General features: G+C 37.2%; 1 protein-coding gene and 1 non-coding gene across 4 annotated transcripts in view; one reads left to right on the top strand and one right to left on the bottom strand.

Moving 5' to 3' along the window:
- Positions 1 to 10204, top strand: part of Phf14 (PHD finger protein 14) — a 149469-nt gene extending 139265 nt beyond the window's left edge. For all 3 annotated transcript variants that reach the window (XM_042695913.1, XM_042695914.1, XM_042695912.1), the window contains one exon: positions 10002 to 10204. In XM_042695913.1, coding sequence (XP_042551847.1) covers positions 10002 to 10076 — 75 coding nt within the window. In that variant the 3' untranslated portion in view covers positions 10077 to 10204. The remainder of the gene's footprint in view (positions 1 to 10001) is intronic.
- An 8088-nt stretch (positions 10205 to 18292) lies between these two features.
- On the bottom strand, positions 18293 to 18399 carry LOC122121895. Its single transcript, XR_006150049.1, has one exon. It is a non-coding gene; the product is annotated as a U6 spliceosomal RNA (small nuclear RNA).
- Positions 18400 to 23542: the final 5143 nt, after the last annotated feature.

The following is a 23542-nucleotide window of genomic DNA, read 5'->3' on the forward strand; positions in this document are numbered from 1 at the left end:
GATTATTATATTAGCAGATATATATACATGTTCAGTTTGACAATGATATGTGTTTTATATGTACTTAACCGTTCTTGATGTACAACATTTAGTAAAGAATCTAAAATATGTGTTATTTTCTAGTTGTGTTACCAACTAGAATAGCTAAAGATTATGACTGATTTTTTTTTTCTTTCTGGGGGAAGTACAGAAGTTAAACTATAGCTTGAATTAAAAGTATACTCAGGGCCTAATCAAAAAGAAAATATTTTAAAGTCTATAGTACCTTTTCAGATTGTATTATCAAAATGCTAATTGTCCTGTGAAGGCCAAAGAAGCTGTCATATTCTACTGAAGAAGCCATTGGGACAATGGGACTTGCATTGTCACGTAAGGTCTCACATTAGGAACTAATTGGTGGTTTGAGAGTATCTTCTCATTTGTGTAATGAACTTTTTGTGTAATTTCTACTCCTGCTAAACAATACATGGATCTGAAATTGTTCATGAGCCTCTCAGTGACTTTTATCCAGTGTTCAAATTTCTTGGCTATGGAGCTATAATATCACTGGTGATCTAGACTTCCTTGAATAGTTTTTGACATTATTTTGCCTCATATTAAATTCATAGAATTTTTTTCTATTTTACTTCTGGGAATTTAAATCTCCATGAGTACTTAAATCTCCATGAGTACTTAGGATAAAAATTCAAACAAACTAAGTTTAGAAATGTCTGTTATTCAGACAAGGGTCTCATATCTAAAATATACCTGGAACTCAAAAAATTAAATACCCCTACAGCAAATCTTCAAAGAAACAACTGCCCCATAAATAAGTAGGCTAAAGACTTAAGGAGAAACTTCTCTGAAGAGGAAAGAAGGATGGCCAATAGACACATGAAGAAATGCTCAACCTCTCTAGCCATAAAAGAAATGCAAATCAAAACAACATTGAGATACCACCTCACCCCAGTTATTATGGCTATAATCAAGAACTCTAATAACAACAGATGCTGGAGGGGATGTGGACAGAAGGAACCTTACTGTATTGTTGGTGGGAGTGTAAACTTGTTCAACCACTTTGGAAAGTAGTATGGAGGTTCCTCAAAAGACTCCACATAGAGCTCCCCTATGACCCAGCAATCCCACTTTTAGGCATTTACCCAAATGTTCACAAACAAGACCCCACTAAAGCTACCAGTATGACTATGTTTATTGCAGCCATATTTACCATAGCTAAGATATGGAACCAACCCAGATGCCCCTCAATAGATGAATGGATCAAGAAAATGTGGTATATATACACAATGGAATGCTATGCCTCCATCAGAAAGAATGACATTGCCCCATTTGTTAGGAAATGGAAAGACTTGGAAAAAATGATATTAAGTGAAGTAAGCCAGGCCCAAAGAAACATAGGTCCCATGGTTTCCCTTATTTGCAATAACTAGTATATGTCTGAGTCAAGCAGAAAAGGTCAGATAAGTTGATATTAGGGAAATGAACCCTAAGATATGTATTCAATTTTTTTTTTCTTTCATGCGATTGTTTCTAACACATTTATAAGATTATATCTTTGTTGCTTTGTATGTCCCTCCCCCACAGTATAACCCCTGCTTTTACTGTATTTGATGATGTTATAATTTGTGGAGGGGAAGGGAAAAAACAAATAGTTTAAATAGGGATACAGGTGGACCCATTGCAACAATGAGACGTACAAGTCCTTATGTTGAAAACAAACTTTACAACTTTGGTGTGTGTGGGGGGGGTTGGTTGGGGAGATAGGGGGAGGATGGGATGTGAAGGGGGAAAACAAAGGAGGAGGCTACAATGTTTGATAAGAAATGTACTCCAATACTTACCCATGAATTGTAACCCCTCTGTACAGAAAAAAAAAAAAAGAAAAAAGCACTAAGCTTTTCTTCCTGTAATGAGAATTTCCAAAAAAAAAAAGAAATGTCTGTTATTTTTAAGTACCATAAGGGAAGTAGTTTATAGGTATTTTATACATTATTGATACATTTGAGATTTTAAAATGTAAGAATATTTCAAAGAACTTCTTTAAATCATCTTCACAATACACCATAATTTTATTTTTACCTTGATGTGGTGCTGGGGTTTGAAATCATAGCCTTGAGATTCCTAGGCATATACTTCATTAAGTGTTCCAACCCTTTTTGCTTTTAGGTTATTTTGCAAATAGGATCTCATGGTTTTGTACAAGCTGGCCTTAAACCATGATCTTCTCACTTTCCATCTTCCACATCACTCCCAGTACAAGCATGAACCACCATGCCTAGCTTACCATAAGCTTTCAAACGAATATCTGTTGGACATGTGCCATTCACATTTGAAAATATATTTCTGTTGGCCCATGATGAATTTTTTCCATTATGAATTTGAGGTTGGTTTGTTTTTTGTAATCAGTATTGACCATACAAGAACTTGGAAACCTTGAAACTGCCCAAGAAGGTAAGATTTCTTTTAAAAACCAAAACAGAACCATTATGAATGAAAGTTACCAATTCAGTAGTTTCTCATGTAGCCATTTCCCTAAAATGGATGTCTACCAGGGACAGAATTTTCTATCTTAAAGCTCCTAGAGTTATCAGACATATTCATTATATAAGAACCCATCTGTAGCCGGGCACTGGTGGCTCATGCCTGTAATCCTAGCCACTCAGGAGGCTGAGATCTGAGGATCAGGGTTCAAAGCCAGCTCAGGCAGAAAAGTCTGAGATTCTTATCTCCAATAAACCACCAGAAAACCAGAAGTGGTGTTGTGGCTAAAGTGGTAGAGTGCTCACCTTGAGCTGAAGAGCTGAGGGGCAGTGCCCAGGCCCAGAGTTCAAGCCCCATGGCCAACCAAAAAAAAAGAAAGAAAGAAAGAAAGGAAAATAGAAAAGAACCCATCTGTATGAAGAAACATTGTAGTATTCATAGCCCATGGAGGTTAGCACCATATCTTAGATACTTTAAAACTTATGTGATTTTTTTTTATGGAAGATAGAAACTACTAGAATTATTTTTTTTTTTTTTGCTCATTAAGAAAATGCCCTAGCATATTACTACAAAATTAAGAAAAGTGAGGGAAGGATTGGGTTGGGAGGGGTGAGTGAGAATGTTGAAAAGGGTGACATTGATCAAGGTGCATTGTATTCATAAACTGCCTTGTTAAATAGCAGCTCCTTTGTACAACTACTTTAAGACAACTATAATAAAAATGACAGGGGCTGAAAGGTGGCTCAGTGATAGAGTGCTTGCCTTGCATGCCTGAGGCCCTGGGTTTGATTCCTCAGCACCACATAAGCAAAAAGAAAAAAACCGGAAGTGGTGCTGTGGCTCAAGCGGTAGAGTGCTAGCCTTGAGCTGAAGAGCTGAGGGACAGCACCCAGGCCCAGAGTTCAGGCCCCACGACCGGACCCCCCCCCCAAAAAATAAAAATGACAATAGCCTTGCTCATGGTGATGGTAATTGCCATTCTTCATTTCTCATTTTCCTACTTCTTATCCCACATTCACTCCTTCCACTTACTGATTATGAGTCCTTTAAGTGTGCTTCCATTGATGGCCTTGCCAATTTATTTATTTAGGTCAGTTGTGGGGCTTGAACTCAAGGCTTGGGTGCTCCATGTCAATTCTTCACTGGTCAGGGAGACTCATTTGTGATCCCAAATCATACTTAAAAAAATCCTAAGTGTTATTTTTAGCTATCTCATTTCTGTGCTATCTTAAGCCACCATAAGGAAGTAAAAGATAAGAAAAGGAGCTGTAGAAACAAAAGCAAATTTCGTCTACTAGTTCTGTTCCAAAATAATACCTTAGAGAGAGAAATGATTGTGCAAAGAAAAGTTAGGTATTCATGCATCTTCATACAGAAATTAGAAATATATTAATTTCTTTTCCTATCCTGCTGCTAAAATAAAGGTTATAATTTTATAATATGAAATAAATTTTCTGATGTATGTTTCTTGAAGCTGGAAGCAAAAAAAGAAATAAAAGATTTCTTTAATATCTTAGTTGCATAAGTAAATAAAAATGGTAAAATAGCTCCACCATGCTTCTGTGTGTATGCATGTGTGTTGACATCTTGCTGGAAACGGAACGCAGGCAGAGCTCCTGCCAGCCCAGGAATGTACTTCTAGCCCCTCACTGGATTTAATGACACTTAAATTTCAGCTGGGTTAAGTTGGAATGCTCCCTTTAGTTTTATTCCAGCCCTAGAATTTGTAATTAAATATGCAAGTTGGCATAAGAAAAATTTCATACACTTTTTTTTTACAGTGAATTTAATTAAGCATTTCTTGTAAGTTCATTTCAGTATTTACCATGCCCCACTGAAGTTGGAATTCAGTTGTAAAATGGTAGATTAATTATCTTTTGTATTAAATGAAATAAGAGCCTCAAATATGCAATGTCAGGAAATTTAATTGTGGTCTTCCACTGCTTATTTAATGCATTGGAAAACTGAATGCAGAAGTAGAGGAAGAAAGGCCAAAGGTTGTTAAATGTAGCATATCACACACATTCTGCACTTTACTTAATGATCCAAGTGTTTATTACTATGAAGTAAATGCACCATTTAAAGAATTATGGTGGAATTGTAAAACATTAAAAAGTCTAATTAATTTTAGTCTAAAACATGCAATGTGCTCATTTTGCCTAAAACATTTTCATTATCATAAGTATTTTTCGTTATTAAGATAAATTTTTCCTTGTTGTGCAGCACCAGCATATTTTCTGTACTAAAGCAGTCTTAAATACTGTTGAGAGTAATAGCTGATGTGTTTTCATTGAGCAAAAGAAAGTAATTTGAGCGCAGATTGAAGCAATATTGCTTTTCTCTGCCAACACTCAGAATAGATTGTAGCTACATATTTTTCCCTAAAAGATACAAGTACTTACATTTTTTAGAAGACCATCATTAAAACATACAGATAATTTTAACTGTTAATTTAAATCCAAATTCAAGGGCTTCTTTCCATAGTCAAAGGCATATTTAAAAAAACCAAAAACCTTTTAAAATCTTAAGAATGTAGACGCCATTTAGCCTAGTTTTTGCTTCTGTCATCATTTTACTGTTGTAGTATCAGGTGCCTTTGCAATGACTATCAAGGTTGGTAAAGTAAAAGCAGCTGGTATCATTCACTTTGTGAACATAGATCCCCATCACTGACTTACTACTGGAAATAATTCACAGAGCCAGAATATAAAGGGGCTCAATGAAGAAAAATATATTTATCGGGGCGGGGGGGGGTGCTGGGAAGGTGGCTCAGTGGTAGAGTGCTTGCCTTGCATGCCTGAAGCCCTGGGTTCGATTCCTCAGCACCACATAAGCAAAAAGAAAAAAGCCGGAAGTGGTGCTGTGGCTCAAGTGGTAGAGCACTAGCCTTGAGCTAAAGAGCTGAGGGACAGCGCTCAGGCCCAGAGTTCAGGCCCCACAACCGGACCAAAAAAAGAAAGAAAGAAAAATATATATTTATCGGGTGTGAAGTTGCTTTTATCTGCTCCAGTTTGTGGCAACTCCAAGACTTCCCATTTATGACCTTTATACTTTAGGGAACTACTGTTCAGGTATTTTATAGATGCTTATGGCATTTTTTTTTTTTTTTACTCATGATTGCATTGAGATTATACATTGGGAAAAGTTACTACTACTAACTAGTGCTTATGTGATCTTTTTAGTGCATCTAATCAGGGGTCAAAGTAATATAAATTACTGATGATGTTAACCTTAATTCCTTGGTTAAGGTGCTATATTCAGCCATCTCTGACACCTCTAGTTTATTTATAAACTATAATTTGAGTCTAAATACTACCAGAGCAATAGGAATTGTGGTGCTACAATAGTTGCCTCTTTTGCTTGGATTTTGCTTCATCGTAATAGAAAAGAGGGATGAATAGGTTTTATTAATTGGCACCAATTGTTTGAACTACTCGAAGTATCTAAACTTATTTCCGTATTTCTAATAAGGAAACATAGAAGGTCTCAATATCAAAAAGTTGATGATACAAGTTAAATAACATTTAAGCAAAATCTTGTAAGTCTAATTCAGTGGAAGAAGGATTGACCTTAGGACAAACATGGTAGCTTTTTATTTTATTTATTTATTTATTTTAATGTATGTTTTGTGAGTATAGCTCTTTTAGTCTCGTACTGCCACCCTATTACATGACTCACGTGTGCCTAGAAATGACCATTTTCTTTACTCTCATTCTGTCAATATAAGAAGGAATGAAGAGCCGGGCGCCATTGGCTCATGCCTGTAATCCTAGCTACTCAGGAGGTTGAGATCTGAGGATCACAGATCAAAGCCAGCCAGGGCAGGAAAGTCCGTGAGACTCTTATCTCCAATAAACCACTAGAAAACCAGAAGTGGCGCTGTGGCTCAAGTGGTAGAGTGCTCGCCTTGAAGAGCGCGGGGACAGCCCATAGTTCAAGCCCCACTACCGACCAAAAAAAACAAAAAAAGGAATGAAAATGCCAAAGAACCACATGTAGTCACTTCATATTATGTATGTGTTATGTGAGTATGTATTCCTGAAATTTCACATGCAACTAGCAAGGAGTATGGGATGTTAGAACCAGCCTGTTTTCTGGAGTATGAACAAACTGACAATGAGAGGTAAGCTGTCTGCTTTCCATACTCTCAAAGGGTATGTTTTCTTACTAGTTGTTTCAGAGCACTTCATGAGACAAATGTCAAACTTGTCAGGGCTGGCTGTCACTAACAAAATGATGCGTGTAACAAAGGCTCTTCAGTCATTGGGAAACAAAGCAGATGTCTTACCTCAACAAAGAGTCAAGAAAGCCTATCTATTAAAGTATATTTTTGCTTTCCTTTAATATCCCATAGTGAAAAAAATGCCTTGGCGGATAAAGGTTGTTTTAAGTTTTATTTCTTATGTAGTTATTTATCATTAATATTAGATTACCTTCTGAATGGAATTGTTAATTATGAATTAAGATTTGAGTTAATAAATGCCCCATGATATTAAATGCACATATTTGCATATTTCCCAAAAGATTCCTTCTGGAGTTTAGTGAATAAATCTAGTTCTAATATGTTTTTTCAAAATATGTTTTTGTCATCTTGATAATTTTTTAGGGGGGGGGGATCTGGTCATGGGGCCTGAACTCTGGGCCTGGGTGCTGTCCCTCAGCTCTTCAGCTCAAGGCTAGTACTCTACCACTTGAGCCATAGCGCCACTTCCAGCTTTTTTCTTTTTGCTTAGTGGTGCTGAGGAATCGAACCCAGGGCCTCATGCATGCAGAGCAAGTGCTCTACCACTGAGCCACCTTCCCAGCCCTTCATCTTGATAATTATATGCCAGAGCACTTTTAATGTTATTCCTTAGCAGTGTGAGTTGACTGCCTTGTATTCCCCCTTTTCTACCTCTAGATTATCTGTCTTTGTACAAAAGAAGAAATAGATTGACTATTATTAGTATTGCAAGTGACTTAATAAAAACCTGAGATGTGGCTCAAGCAGTAGTTCTTGCCTAAATGCTCAAGTTCTAATTGAAATTCCCATACCATGACAAGTAAAAACAAAGCACAGACAAAATGCTTTAAGTCCTCAACATAACCAAAGGTATGAAACAGTTATAAACAGTCCCAAACAGGAAACAATACCAGAAAAAACAACACATAGGATATGTTTCTTTCTTTCCTTTTCTTCTTTTCTTTTCTTTTTTTTTTTTTCTTTTGCTGGTCCTGGGGATTAAACTCAAAGACTAAGTTACTGTCCCTGAGCATCTTGATCCTCAAGGCTAGTGCTCTACCACAGCACCTCCTTTGGCTTTTTGTGAGTAGTTTATTGGAGATAAGAGTCTCACCGGACTTTACTGCCAGGGCTGACTTTGAGCCCTGATCTGAGGATCTCATCCTCTTGAGCAGCTAGAATTACAGGCGTGAGCCACCAGCACCTGGCAATGAATGTCAATTCAATAACAAAAAGATTGTCATTGTGTTAAACATTTCGGTGTACTTATGTATCTTCATATTTTGATTTTTCATGCTAGTCATAATATTTTTATTGTCAGTACTATATTCAAATTAATCACAACATTTTATATCATGTCACAGTGTGGTGCTGAAGTTTGTTTCATAATAGTGGTGTCATAGTCCTCAGGTTTAGTTTCAAGCCTCTGCATTTATTTTGAGTTAGGATGACATTAAAGGTTACTGGGTGGGGTGGGGGAGAAACTGGATAAAACCTGTTAAATGGAGAAGACATCCTTGGGAGGAGCATCCCTGGAGTAGAGCTTCCGTGTCCCCTAGCAAGGGACGATGTTCGATCATGGCTGTGTTGGCATGTTCTGTCTCACATATTTTCACTCTCTACTGTTTTTAGTTTCATTAAGTTTCTGAAAGTGACATTGCATAAGGAAAAATGTTTTTTTTTAAGTATGCATTAATTCAGGCATTTTTATTCTATTGTTTTACATAATTAAAAAATATTAGCTTCCCCAAAATGGACTCCAACTGTGTACTGTGTGCCCTGTTAAATGGAAGGAATAGGAAATAAAGAAAATGAAAAGTTATTTTCAGAAACATCTTGACAAATTCAGTGTTCCCCAGAAAATTTGTTTTCATCACCTTTACATGTACACCTGAGAAGGTAATGGAAGGTGGAGCTTAAGATTTGATTTATAATAAATTATAACTAAAACAATCTCTGGGACTTTTTGTCTAATACGGAAACTACCTATTATTAAGATATCATCAGGAGGTATTGAACATAATCAGTACCTCCACTCACCAGAGATACACTGGAAAAAGTTAATTGACATATAGTGGCTTTTATGCTTGGAAAAGTACATATAGTTATATTGAAAAAAGATATTCAAAATCCTATTGATAATTTCTCTACTAATATCAACAAATTCTAAATCACAGATGCTGTTGAATTTAAAGAGACAACACATAAAATAATATTTCTCCATTTTACTGATTAGAGGTGAAGGTTGTGTTTCCTCATAGAAAATAAGTATGTAAGTCTTGATTAGCATTTGCTAATAAAACCAGTTCATTAAACAGGGCTCCAAAGTTGTTTAATTCAATTGAATTTGGTTTTACAAAACACAGACATATAGTATGACATGTTGTTGGTAGCTGATGTTATTACTGTTATGTAGAAATACTTAAATTTCTGTTCATGCTTTAATAAACTCAGAAAAGAGTTAGACAATGCCTTTTATTTGTTAATAAAAATGAAAGATCTCATGTGATAAGCCAGAAGTAATATCAAGACTGCTTTGTTCTTGTACATTGTTGAAGAAACATGTGGTTTACAAATAAGGTGGTTTACAAATTGTAAGATGAAAAATTTTCCTGGGCTGTCATTCTTTATACTTTGACAGTCACCAGTACATATTAAACATGAAATGCATTTCATTCTCATAGTAGCAGGCATTATGATGTCACTTCATTTATTCTCCGTATTTCCCAGGAACATGGTGTGAATTATAAAGCCACCACTTAGCAGGACACTGTAGATGATTGTAAGCGTTCTACAGCCTGACGTGCCCATGCTTCCTATTTAGACCTGATTGGTCTTCAGATAACATATGGTGGTAGAAGTAATTGGAAAATTGACAGACCTGTCAAGAAAGTATAATAGATAGGACCAAAATACCATGTCGAGCACATAAAGTATCTGAGAGTTAAATTTATTGTTTTGTATCAAAGAGTGAAGTAAAATTATCTGGTTCACCCCTACATTGAACACTTTTCAGTGGCAGATATTTTCAAGCGTAATTCTTAGGACGTTGGTAAAATTGATTGTGTTTAAAATAACATAGTAAATATGAGCTAACGTGAGATAAAACAGCACAGACTATATTTAAATGTTACAGAATTTTCTTCTATGTGTTCATAATTTTTTCTTTAGGATTCTAGGAGTCATTGGTGATCATAGTCTTGCAGATAAAGTACAGTTGAAATGTATAGTTGAAGTACAGTCAAAAAGCTATATTAAAGTTTACGTTTTAATGTTTCTTTTTCTAAAATTTATTTTACAGGAAGATGAGAATGAAGCTGAAAGAAAAAATGTATCTCAGGAGCTCAATATGGAACTGAAAAATCCAAAGAAATAGCTGATTTTCTCTAGTGTTTTGAAAAGTTTGCAATTTATCTAGTAGCAGATGAAATTTCTAATTTGTAAAATGATAAATTGTAAAATTTAATTTGCAAAAATGTTCTCAATAAAGTCATTGAAATAGGAGCTTGCATTTCAAATTTTATTCTTTTATTTTAGAACACTTCAACTTTGATTTCAATGCTGGATCTTTGTAATATTTTTTTAAAGGAAAATACCTTACTGAAATTTGAAAGCATGTATTTTTTTGTCTGTGACATATTAACACATCTGAATAATTTTAAAAGAAAATTCTGAAGAGTCTTAAATCTTCTTACTAGTCTCTATTGTTTACCTATCTTACCATAATTTTATTTATTAATATAGAGAATAGGCAACATAGTTAAAAAATGAACAGAATGCTTACACATGGAAACACTTAAAACCATTCAGTGCAGCAAGATGAAATACTAGTATCTAATTTCATTGACTTATGCCACCTGGTGCTCTAGAATGAGGGGGAAAGGAAGAATGACAGATTAACCTTCTCCTTGATAGAGGTGATTTTAACTTCGAAAATATTTACGAAGAACTTATAAGAGTGCAGGGCTCTACACATTTTCCCTAAATATTTCAAGAACAGTATCTGTATCTGGTGCCTGGGCTTCGGACTTGCCAGAATTCCTCAGATCCTTATCCTGACGTGTTCAAAATAACCAGCCATTTCATCCATCCTGGTTGTAATTCCTATGTTGTCATTTGCCAACTACAGCAGAAGTAGTGAATCTACTTGATATTTGTGGAGCCAAATGTTTTGGGCAGATGTCTTTGTTTGATTATTGAAGGCAGAGTTTCTTCAAACGAGACGCAGAACTTCAGGAGACTTGCAAGAGAGTGCCAGCATACAGCCTCCTCCCTGTGAGAATGGAATCAGTGTATTTGCCTAGAGCCATATTTTTATCACATGCATCTGACTAGCTCAATAACTGTGTGACAGTGGGACATGCTAGCAGCTGTGGTATAGTGAGCTGAAGACAAAAGCTGTGAGTATGTGAGTATGTAATGAAGGGAATTCATTAAAGGATAGTATAATAATCTGACTATGGAGATCAGAAAAGCAACAATAACCCACAGAACAGACTCCCTGGAAGAATTTTTGTTCAAAGGTGTAGAGCCGAAGAAAAGGCTGAAAAGGCAGTTTAGGACCTGCAGAGGCTTTGGAATAAGCAAATTTTCCCTACATCAATCTATTTTTGAATACTCACATTTGTACAGATTGGTATTATGTCAGTAGTGACACTTCTGGAAGAAAACAATACATGACTCATAGCTACTATTGTTATGCACTATGCCAAATGAATTATGGATTAGCATGCAATATACCACATAATGATCCCTACACAATTAGAAGATTAATAATATTGTTTCTTAGAAATTATCAATGTAAGGATTAGGGAAAATAAGTTAACCAAAGTTATGCAATTTGGAGTTGGGAGAAAAGAGTTCAAATCTAATCCCTGACTTCAAGCACCAAGACTGGCGCCCCAAACAAACAAATACAGTTAAAAAAAATTTGAACATGGCCCTGCCTTTTAGCAAATTCTATTGGATTGAGAAGCTTAAGTAGAGGGAAAAAAGAGTCTCTACATGTATGTATTTATACTCTTTGAGTTGCATTTTCATTTATACCATACCAAATGCTATATGCTCTTCCTGTGAGGTAGTAGTTTTTCATGTATAACTTTCTCATCATCCAGCTTAAATGAGGTGAATCGAGGTAGATTTGCAGTTCTAATACTTTTCAAAAAGCATTGATGGTATTGTTCAATTTTTGTGTGTATACATACATATGAATATGTGTGTATATTTCAGATACAAGTACACATACAAAAAATGAACAATGCTATCTTTCTGTGAAACAATCACTACTGGTTTTCCTCAGTGCTTGAACTGTTGGAAGCAGTAGCTATATCTGCCTTCTTCTATATCCATTGTAATTTGTCTTCTTGTTTCCCAGATACCACACACTGTTGCTCTCTAAATTGAATGTGTCCAGCACAAAATGGAAACTTTTCTGCCAATACATCTCTTGCATGGCTACATCAGATTTATTCCAACACTTATTGAGAAAAAAAGAAATGAATTCAATTAACTGCTTTGACATTTCTCCAGTGCCTTGGGTTTTTGAGGCCTGTACGTATTTTTATTGGTTGAGTGCTAACATTGTTTGAGACTGAAGCAATTTACCCTGACATTGGGCTAAATAAGATTCTTGCTTAATGGTAAAAGTTGTTTAGAAAACTCCCATTTTTTTTGAAACCTCAAGGAAGCAAGATTTTGCATAGCTATGATTGAGAAAATTTCAAGTACGTCCGAGTTCCAGAGTATCCTGGGCAATCATGTTTTCCCATTTTGAATTCCATGTGGAGTCCATCACTTTGTTATCTGGAGAGAACTTGAAGTGCTAAGAGCAAGAGGATAAAAATGCAAGGAACTATGGTATTATTCTGATTTGTTTGAGGAAAACTATTAATTTCCTGGTTATAAAGTCTAGTAAGAACAACCCTTTAAAACTGTTGAGCCATGAAAGCCGTTTTCCTTAAGGGCTTTAAATTTGGGAACACTCTCATGAAATTTATAGCTTGATGAGATATTCTTTGCCTGCAGTCAAGATGAGAGCTAGATCATTTGTTTCTCAGCATGAGCCCTATGTGTTCTTGTGTGCACTAGATTTCATTAGGCTCATAATAACACAATGAATATTACATTAATGTTAGAAAGGTTCACTTTTGTCTCTTACATCTTTCATTTACATTTACAGATGCTAAACATCTCTCTAGAAAGTAAGATACACTTTCCTCATACTGATAAAATCAGTGGAGTAACAAAACAAGTCACCATTTTCATATCCATGTTGTTTAAGTTATATTGAAAGAGACAGCTTCCAAAATCAATGCATGATAGAATCAGATGTATATGCAAGTCTAAATATGATCATTTCATGGTTGATACGTAAGGAAAAGAAAATACGCATCTTCATGTTGCATGTCTAGTCCAGTCTAATTTGTGTGGTGATGTGAAATCTTGGTTCCTTTTAAGAACAGATAAGTTCCTTCAGGACATTTAGATTGGAGACAACTGAGCAAGGCAGCTTATTACCTAATGACCAGAAAGAGTAAACTGTCACTGTGGGAGACTGTTATTCCACGTCCTCATGCTGAAATAACATTTGGCAAAGAGCTGTGAACAATAAAACCCTGTTATTTGCAAAATATTATTATAGTTGACATTAGGCAAAGAAATTCTGTGATTAAGGAACCTAGTACTGCAGCTGTGTCCCTAAATTTTTGAAAATATTAAAAGGTATTGTATCTGTAAGTTATGGTCATTTACCACTTACTATTTCAGACATACACAGACTAGAGAAGAATGCATGAGCTTCAACAATTATTTCTTGTCAGGTCTGTTTTGTCTATCCCGTTTAAAAAACCCTTCATTTTACCAGATTATCTTTAAGCAAATATCAGATTGCTCTTGTTTTAAATATACCTGCTTCCATGCTCCTAGCAATTAATTTACAATTGTATATGTTTAATTTTTTTCTATGAGAAATATTTTTTAAATGTGTGGCAGTAGGTAGATTAATATGTTAATAGAAAATTGGACAACAGAATACTCTGTCCCGTGCACTTCAAACAATATTATTAGTGAGACTCAAAAGGAAGATATTTGTTTGGATTTTTAATTTTTAAAATTTTATTTATTTAGTTATTTATTTAGTTATTTATGTATTCTGCCAGTCATGAACTCAGGGCCTGGACACTAACGCTGCACTGCTTTTTGCTCAAGACTAGCACACTACCACGTGAGCCACAGCGCCAATTCTGTTTTTTTCTGTTTATGTGGTACTGAGAAATCGAACCTGGGACTTTCTGCATGCTAGGCAAGCACTCTACCACTGAGCCACATTCCCAACCCTGTTTGGACTTTTAATGGTGATGATGTAAGAATCAGAAATATACAAATTCTGTTTGTATTTGCATTTTTTTTTTTACCGTAGGCAAAAAAAAAAAAGTAGAACTAATCAGAGCTGCATTGTTGAACTGAGATATCTTTTCTGATTATGTTAACAAGAGACAAGAAATGTAATGATGTTTGCTGGGCGCCGATGGCTCACGCCTGTAATCCTGAGGAGGCTGAGATCTGAGGATCGCGGTTCAAAGCCAGCCTGGGCAGGAAAGTCCGTGAAACTCTTACCGCCAATAAACTACCAGAAAACCGGAAGTGGTGCTATGGCTCAAGTGGTAGAGCGCTAGCCTTGAGCTATAGAGCTGAGGGACAGCGCTCAGGCCCAGAGTTCAAGCCCCACCACTGACAAAAAAAAAAAAGAAAAGAAAAGAAGAAATGTTATGTTATTAGTAAAAATTAACAAAATGAACATTTGTTTAGGGTTAGGATTTTTTTTCTTCTAGGAAAAGTTTGGATTTTATTTTTGGTAGTTGTGGGGGAGAATGTCTTTTTGGTTTTATTGATTTGGGATATCTATTTGATTATATGTATTTCTCAAAGCCAGGAATAATCTTATGGAAAAGGTTTTTAGTGTGGTGTTTGCCTTCAGTGTCCCTAAACATATTTAATATTTAAAATTTTGGAATTGATACTTCCTTCATTTCAGCTCAATCCACCTTCCCTGGAGAAAAAGATCTACTCAAGACTTGTTTTTCCCACCTGTATCTTTCCTAGACTCTGCTGTAATAAAACCCTCCTTCTCCCTAACCCATTCCCCTGTTTCAGTTCTATATTCTAAGACACAGCTGATGAATGTGGTGGATTCTTAGTCATGCAAGATACAGGAAATGCCATGAATGCAATCTCAGTGGTTTCAGCCAACCAAACCTTACTTCTCTCAAGTATCATTGCCTCATACAGATCAGGTGGCTCTTGATTTGGAGAATTGTCTCCATGATTCCTGGCAAAATCACCATTTGCATGTTCTTTGCTCCATCATTGGTACTGGTGAGGAGTGAGTGAGAGAAGGGAGAATCATCAGAAGCAACTCACACTCCATTGCTTCTGCTACATCATCTCCACTCACATTGCGAGTGGTGAGAAATTAGTCACATGCTTCCCCCAAAAGGAAAAAGGTAAGATCGTCTTGGCTGTGAGCCCTGCAAGGGCAGTATTGTTGAATACAGAACATTAAATATGCCTCCATTAGTTTTCATATTCCTGGGCCTTTATTTTATAGCGAGGAGCCAGAAGTGCTGGAAATGTCTCAGGATATTGGGGTGTCACATAAGAATAGAGACGACTTGAACGGATCTGGGTAATGCAAAGTTTGTTTCTGCAAAAGGACACATAACTATCAAAAAGATAAGTCTTTTCGTGTTCTTACTGTGTTTACTGCCCTTCATGTTGATTGGTCAGAAGTTAGGTTCACAATTTTGCATAATTGGCTAGTTTATAAGGCTTTTAAATTTTATCTTAGCAATCAAATGACTCCTGACCAATGCAGGAGCTTGTCAGGAAAGCAGTTCTTACTCAGCTGGTATTCTACCATTCGATCCATGCCTCCAGCCCCTAGAAAAACAATTCTTATGACAAACTGTGGTTTAACTAAAATAACTTCTTATAACATAGCAGCGAAATGACAGTGCTTATGCTGCCCCACCACTTTGGTAGGAAAGAGTCTAACTCTTTCAGAGGTCATATCTAATAGGGTTTGTGAGGTTCATGCATTTCTCCTTTTTGTTTTTTTTATTTGTCGGTCATGGGGCTTGAACTCTGGGCGTGGGCGCTGTCCCTCAGCTCTTCAGCTCAAGGCGAGCACTCTGCCACTTGAGCAACAGCACCACTTCCAGCTTTCTAGTGGTTTATTGGAGATAGGAGTCTCAGGGTCTTTCCTGCCCGGGCTGGCTTTGAACTGCAATCCTCAGATCTCAGCCTCCTGAGTAGCTAGGATTACAGGCATGAGCCACCAGTGCCTGGCGCATTTCTCCTTTAAAAAAAAATTGTGGTCAAAATAGCATAGCATGAAACATCATCAGCACTATTTTATGTATACAGTACTGTACTCAGAAGCAAAACAGGAGTATGATGGTTTCCAAGGATTTCAGGAAGAAAGAGAAGTAGAGTTTTGTTCAATGTTAAAGAGTTTCAGTTGTGCACATAGTTGTATAGTAGATCTATAGAGTGTTTTCATCCTGAAAATCTGAAAATCTTTACCATTGCACAAAAGTTGATTTTTTTTCCTCTTCCACTCACTGGAAAACACCATCTACCTTGAATACTATGCATGGATAGTCATGCAGAGTTTTCTCTGTGTGTGTGTGTGTGTGTGTGTGTGTGTGTGTGTGTGTGTGTGTGTGTGTGTGTGTGACTTTATTTCAGTTTATATAATATCCTCAAGGTTTATCCATATGACACAATCTTTTTATAAGATGTGAGCCACTGTTTAGCTTCATTGGCATGGTTTTCAAAAATTAAATCTGAAATAAAAAAACCTGTGGACGGCTTTAAAAATTAGATGTTCAGGCTTTCTTTCTGTCAGTTAAGTCAGAATTCTTGAATGTGGATTCAGCACCCAGAATATGGATTCCGCAGTCATGCTGCCGAGTCAGTACTGAAGGTGATACAGACCATAATCAAGGGAGTAACATGATCAGATTTGCACTTAGGAAATCTTCATAAGTTGAGTGGAAAACAGATCTTTGGTTTCTCTGCTTGAATGTTGAGGAACCACATGATTGATGATAGAGACCTTGTCTGTCGTCAAATCCTGGAAACAAGTCAAATGCACCTCAAAAGGCAAATGGAAAATACACTCTGGGTCATTCATACAAAAGAATACATACAGTATACAGATTCCAATTACCTCAGTTGTATGAATGTCATGGGTTTCTACTGCCTAAAATTCTCTCTCTCTCTCTTTGTCTCTCTTTCTTTCTTCTTTCTTTTCTTCCTCCCTCCCTCCCTCTCTTCCTCCCTCCCTCCCTCCCTCCCTCTCTTCCTTCCTTCCTTCCTTCCTTCCTTCCTTCCTTCCTTCCTTCCTTCCTTCCTTCCTTCCTTCCTTCCTTCCTTCCTTCCTTTCTCTTGTTTTGCCAGTACTGGGGTTTGATCTCAGGCCTGTCCACTGTATCTGAGGTTCCACCCCCTTTTTTTTCTCAAAGCTAGTGCTCTACCACTTGAGCCACAGTTTTACTTCTGGCTTTTATTGGTGGTTTATTGATGGTCTCATGGACTTTCTTTCCTGGGCTGGCTTGGAACCTTGATCTTCAGATCTCAGCCTTCTGAGTAGGTAGGATTTCAATGGTAAACAACTTTCACCCAGATGCTTTGAATTCTAATTCCTGAGGCAGAAGCGACTTTCCTGTGTGCTATTGAGACAGGGGCTTGCCTATTAAAATCACTCCTCAGCTGTCACTGAGACCAGAAACCTCCCTCCTTGTCTTCTTTGTTGCCAAAGCTATGATTATGATAAAGTTCACATATCTCATGCACAGTTTTGTACATTTTTGGCAAAACACACAGTACAGTCAACTAACACACCAAAAGTAAGCAAAATAGTTCTAGAGTTTTCCCAAGTACCCTGCTGTCACTATAGCATCCTGTCAGTGCCTCCCCACATACTGCTTCTAGCAAGCACCAAGCCATTTTCTGTCCCAGGCATTTTCACAATGTGGGTAAATAGCATCATAGAGTGGGTAGCCTTCTGAGAAGGGATTTCCCCCCTTACCTGTGCCATCCCATGTACCAAGCCTTCATTTCTTTTTTTATTCCTGAGTATTGCACGGTATAGATCTATCAGTTTTTCATTTACCAGCAAAGAGACATCCGAGTGGTTTCCAGTTGTTTTTAAGCAATTATGAATAAACTTCCTCCAAGCATTTATGAAAGTTTTTTTTTGTTTCTCTTGAGTGTGCCTAGGTGTGCGATTGCTAGCTTACTACTTTTAAGTGTGTGTTCACTGTGTAAGACACTTTCACCACACATCCTTAGAAGCACTATCACCAGAATTTAGTTTTCATTTTTATCCCACCCCCTCACCCCCAGTCTCTTTTTCTCTCTCTCTTGTCCTTGTCCATGAGCTTGAATTTAGGGCATTTTTCTCACATTTGCTGTTCTTGCTCATAGCTGGCACTCTATCATCTGAGCCACACATCTAGCCTTGCATTAAAAAACCTTTCTAAGTAGTTGTACAAGGGAGTTGACACTCAACAGAAGCAGTTTATGAGTACAACTATGGAATGCTTGATGAATTTGCATGCCATCTTTGTGCAGAGGTCATGCTAATCTTCTCTATGTCATTCCTATTTTAATATACGAGCTGCCGAAGCAAGCACTCCAGCCTGGCTTTGTGCTTATTATTAGAGATGGAGTTTCACTGATTTTTCTGCTCTGGCTAGTGATGAACAATGATCCTCTGGATCTTGGCCTCCTAAGTAGCTAGAATTAAAAGTGTGAGCCACCAGAGCTTGTATAAAGTTTTTATTAAGTGGTAATAAAGTTTGAACTCAAACCTCCTAACTGCTAGGAAGGCACACTACCATTGAGCCATTGCTCTAGCCCTATTTTGTCTTTTTGTACCACTGACTGAGGCACTTAATTGCTCTTCCATTAAAATAGCCAAACTCCCTTTCTCTTAAAAGCCGTGTTGTCTAAAGCAGTTGCTTCCTCTTATGAAATATCTGTCTATATTCACTCATTAGAAGTCATTCTTTCCAAAAAAAGGCACAAATATTAGAGAAGAAAAGAACCCAAATACAAAATAGAAGGTAAAAATCTATGCAGAATTTAATTTACTTTAGGCCTATTGTAGACTTCAATAATATTAATCAGGTAAGGATACTATGTAATGACATTATAACGACAGAATTCACAGAATACAAAATACACAATGTAATACACAATGAAAAATTACTGGTTCAAAATGCCCTCACAGAATCTGTTACCAGTAAATTTCATTTAAAATTGGGCACTTTCGAAAACTCTGAGTAAGGAAAAGTTAAGCAACAATTAGTCTCTAAGTATTCTAAACACATCCAGGGAAGATATACTTCTCTGGTTTTAAAGGCTTTCAACTCTGCAGCTCACTGAACTGATAAAATGTCAAAGGGAAATCTCAGCGTACAGTATCCATAGTTTATATTACAATATATTGTGGGATAAAATAGCTCCTACCCTCCCTTATAGGATATCACAAAACACCTCCATTAACAAAACCCTCTTGTTCTGCGCTCATTCACCTTTAGTCTTGGTCTTTCTCCTACTGGTTTAGAGCATCATGATCCACAAATCACCTTCTCTGAGGACTGAGCTGAAAGGACAATCTTGGGCAGCCAGCTGAGGAACTGGCCCTCTTCAACATTAGAGATCTCCTCAAGAGAAGCCATCAGAAGCAGCCCCTGCTTTCTGCTAGACTGTGGCCTGTGCAAAAGTCTGGTAGGGACGTATACTCTGTGTTCACTCCTGGGCCCAAATAATGATCTCCAAATTGTGTATGTGTTTGCCAGACAAGCCTGTTTCTTTTCTTTATTCTTTTTTTTTTTTTTTGCCAGTTCTGGAGTTTGAACTCAGGGCCTAGACACTGACCCCGAGCTTCTGTTTTTTTTGTTTTGTTTGTTTGGTTTTTGCTCAAGGTTAGCACCCTACCAATTGAGCCACAGCACCACTTCCATTTTTTTCTGTGTATGTGGTACTGAGGAATCGAACCCAGGGCTTCATGCATGTTAGGCAAGCATTCTACCACTAAGCCACATTCCCAGCTCCCCATTTCTTTGTTTTTTCTTGTGCATTTAAAAAAATTGTCCAAGTGATGTACAGAGGGGTTACAGTTACACAAGTAAGGTAATAAGCAAATTTCTAGTTAAACTTGTTACCCCTTCCCTAATTTTTCTCCTCCTTTCTCTCCCCCTTCCCTTTTCCTACCTCAAAGATGTACAGATCATTTCCAACATATTGTCTTGTGTATATCACTGTTGCATTGGTTTTTAATCTCATCATACTGTTGTTCCCCTTCCCTACCTGAATTGTAGTATATACAATACTAGGGTACTGAAATCAAATACAGTGACAACAAGGGATAGACCATAGGGGGGAAAACCTAAAAAGAAACAAAAAATCATATAGTACATTAAAAACAACAACCACAAAGACCTCTTGTGTCCATGTCTTGAAGTTCATTTTGCTTAGCATCATTTTTTACGGTCATATGTACATAACTATCAAGCTATTCTGCTCATCTGTTAAGATTATCCCAGACGTATACTAATTTTTGCAAATAAGGGAAACCCTGGGACCCATGTTTCTTTGGGTCTGGCTTATTTCACTTAATATGATTTTTTTCAAGTCTTTCCATTACTATACAAATGGGGCAGTGACATTCTTTCTGATGGAAGCATAGAATTCCATTGTGTGTGTGTGTGTATGTGTGTGTGTGTGTGTGTGTGTGTGTGTGTGTGTGTGTGTGTGTGTGTGTGTGTGTGTGTGTATACATCCCTATTTCTTATAGAAACCAGTTTTAGGGCTTTTTTAGTACTTCAATGGCTGTTCTAGTTCTGGCCTGAGCTGGGTGAATGAAGTATTTCTCTGCTCAGGATTCTCCTGATATTCCAAAGGGAGAACTAAAACTGAGAAGTTTTAGAGAGCTTGGTTAATGATATGTTACTCAACTTTTACTTAGTTTTTCTAAATAAAATGAGAGAATATAAGATCTTTTTGTTCTCCTGAAGTGCCTAAAGGTAACCTTGTCACCAAGAGAATTTGTGTCAATCTATTAACCAACAGAACAGACTATGGGACAGAGTCAGACCTACTCCTAGGTTATGCTTCTTTTTCTGTAGATCTCTAGCTGTGGTTACCTTTAAGATCAACTTATCTGGTTTTAAATTTTGTTAATTTATTAAACATATATGTACTACTCTTCAGGAGTAAGTCAATTATAGGAGAAGAACCATTTAAAAAATATAGCATCTATATATGCTCATTGAAACTGAGTTTTACTAGACTGAGTCAGAATGAAGAATACAATGATACTCACCAAATTCTTGGATAATTGATTTGGGACACTTTTAAGGCTTGAACTCTGGGCCTGGGTTCTATTCCTGGGCTCCTTGCTCAAGGCTAGCACTTTACCACTTGAGATTCTGGCTTTTTCTGTGATTAATTGGAGCTAAGAGTGTCATAGACTTTCCTGCTCAGGCTGGCTTCGAACCTTTGATCCTCAGATCTCAGCCTCTTGAGTAGCTAGGATTATAAGCATGAATCAGTGGTGCTCAGCTCAAGTAGACATTTGTTAAAGGTGGTAAGGAAGATTTTATGTGGGGAATGTAGAAAGAGTGAGCCAGCAAACGAGCTAGAGAGAGAGAGAGAGAGAGAGAGAGAGAGAGAGAGAGAGAGAGAGGAGAGAGAGAGAGGGAGGAGAGAGAGAAGAGAGAAGAGAGAAGAGACAGAGAGTGAACTCCCAGTAAAATAGCATTCAACTCTATTAAAACAGAAGAACTGCTAAAAAGAAATGTACTGAAGGACACTATAGGGAGATGATGTCAGCCATTATGATTAGGCTATCTGCATTTGAAAACTAGCATTTATCAAACTTAGGGTCCTACCCTCTGACAGAGTATAAAATAGAGTTGTTTGTGTTTAGAATTTCACTGTTCTTTACCTGTGTTTCATATTTATGTCTACTTTTCCTGCCCAAATCCCCTTTCTTTCATTACGGGTAAACCTATCACTTGCTTCTAACCAACCATTAATAATTAAAGTGAGAGTGAACAATGATGATTCCATCTTCACTCCATGTAACATCCATCTAATGAAGGATGGTCTGAGTGTTGGGTCCTCCTCAAATTTGCAAGTTGAAATCCTAACACCCAAAGTGATGATATTAGGCACTGAGAATGCTGGGATGTGATTAAGTCATGATGAAGTCATCCCCAATAAATGAGATTAGTGCCTTTGCAAAAGAGGCCCCCCAAAACTGCCTTGCCATCGGAAGACAGAGAGAAGACACCATCTGTGGGTCAGAGAGGGAGTCTTTAGAGCTCACTGAATCAGTTAGTTCCCTTGATCTTTAACTCCAGCCTCAAGAACTATAAAGAAACCAAATACTGTTGTTTACAGGCCATCCTATTTATGGTATTTGTTAGAGAAGTCCAAACGGGCAAAGACAAAACTCTGCTCACTTGCTGGCTTTGATGAGAGACACCCAAGAGACAAAGAAATGAAGGGGATTGCTGGAACTGAAGATAGCCCACAGCCAACAGCAGTCAAGCAACAAGACTTTCAGTCCTACAGCTAGGAGGAAATAAATTCTGCCAACAACCTGCTTGATCTTGGAAGGAATCCTTTCCCAGTAGAACATTCAGATGAGACACTTCCTTCAGGTGATGCTGTGATTACAGCACTGCAGAGGACCAAGCTAAGTGGTACACAAGCTCTTGATCCGCACACACTGTTACATAAGTATGCTTTTTTCACCCTAAGTTGGTGGCAATCTGTTTATAGCAATAGACAACAACAATGGGTTGGTGTTTACAAAAGCACATTCATTAAATGCTATACCCATACCATGCTTCATTTTTTTTAAAAGAAAGTTTTAAATCCCATGAAATAAAATGTTGTGTTCTACATTTTCCACTCCCTTAAATCTCCTTTAAATGCACAATGCCTCCTGAGAGATACAATGAAGAAATGGTTGCACTTGCCCCAATTCTTTCCCATTATTAAGCTGTTAGACTTTATCTCACAGTGACAGATACCTGAGAGAAACAGGAAGAAAGATTTATTTTGGCTCATGCTTCAAAAGTTTCAGTCCATGGTTAGCTGGCTCCATTGTTCTTAGGCCTGGATAGAAAGGCAGAAACGTGATGGAGAAAGGGTATGGCCAAGAAAAGCTGCTTTCCTCAGGGCAGCTAAGAAGTAGAGAGAAGTAACAAAAAACGGGCAGGGCCAAGAAGCCCATTAAAAACATGTCACATATGACCAACTTCCTGCTACTTGACCTCTCCTTTCACAGTTCTAGCACCTCCCAGCAGTCTACTTAAACTTTGAGTTTATCTGGTCTAGAAACATCTTTACAGATACTTGCTGGCATATGCTTTGTTCATCTCCTAGGCAACTCTCAATCCAGTGAAGTTGAGAGGCAAGATTAACCATCATAGACCCCAGCCTTACTTTGATTTTGTAACTTTTAGTAATATCAGCTAAGACTGGTTTTCAAATGGTCAGCCACCAAGGGGTGGTTGTAAAGAGCAATCACTTTTTGAAACGTATTCCCACTTCCTCCAAGGTACATTGCTATCTAAAACGGTATTTGCCAGGTAGTCTTAAGGGAACCAAATTCCAAATGCCTAGATTCCTTGTATTCTCATTTCCAGACTAATCTAACTAGTCTATAAGAGGATATTCCCATGAAGTAGACTCCAAGGTGGTTTTCCATTTCTTTTTTTTAACCCAAGTAACGCATCCTTCCTATCTATCTCTAGT

Source organism: Dipodomys spectabilis, unplaced genomic scaffold (genome assembly GCF_019054845.1).
Source record: "Dipodomys spectabilis isolate Male_0828 unplaced genomic scaffold, ASM1905484v1 ptg000197l, whole genome shotgun sequence".
Classification (NCBI taxonomy): domain Eukaryota; kingdom Metazoa; phylum Chordata; class Mammalia; order Rodentia; family Heteromyidae; genus Dipodomys; species Dipodomys spectabilis.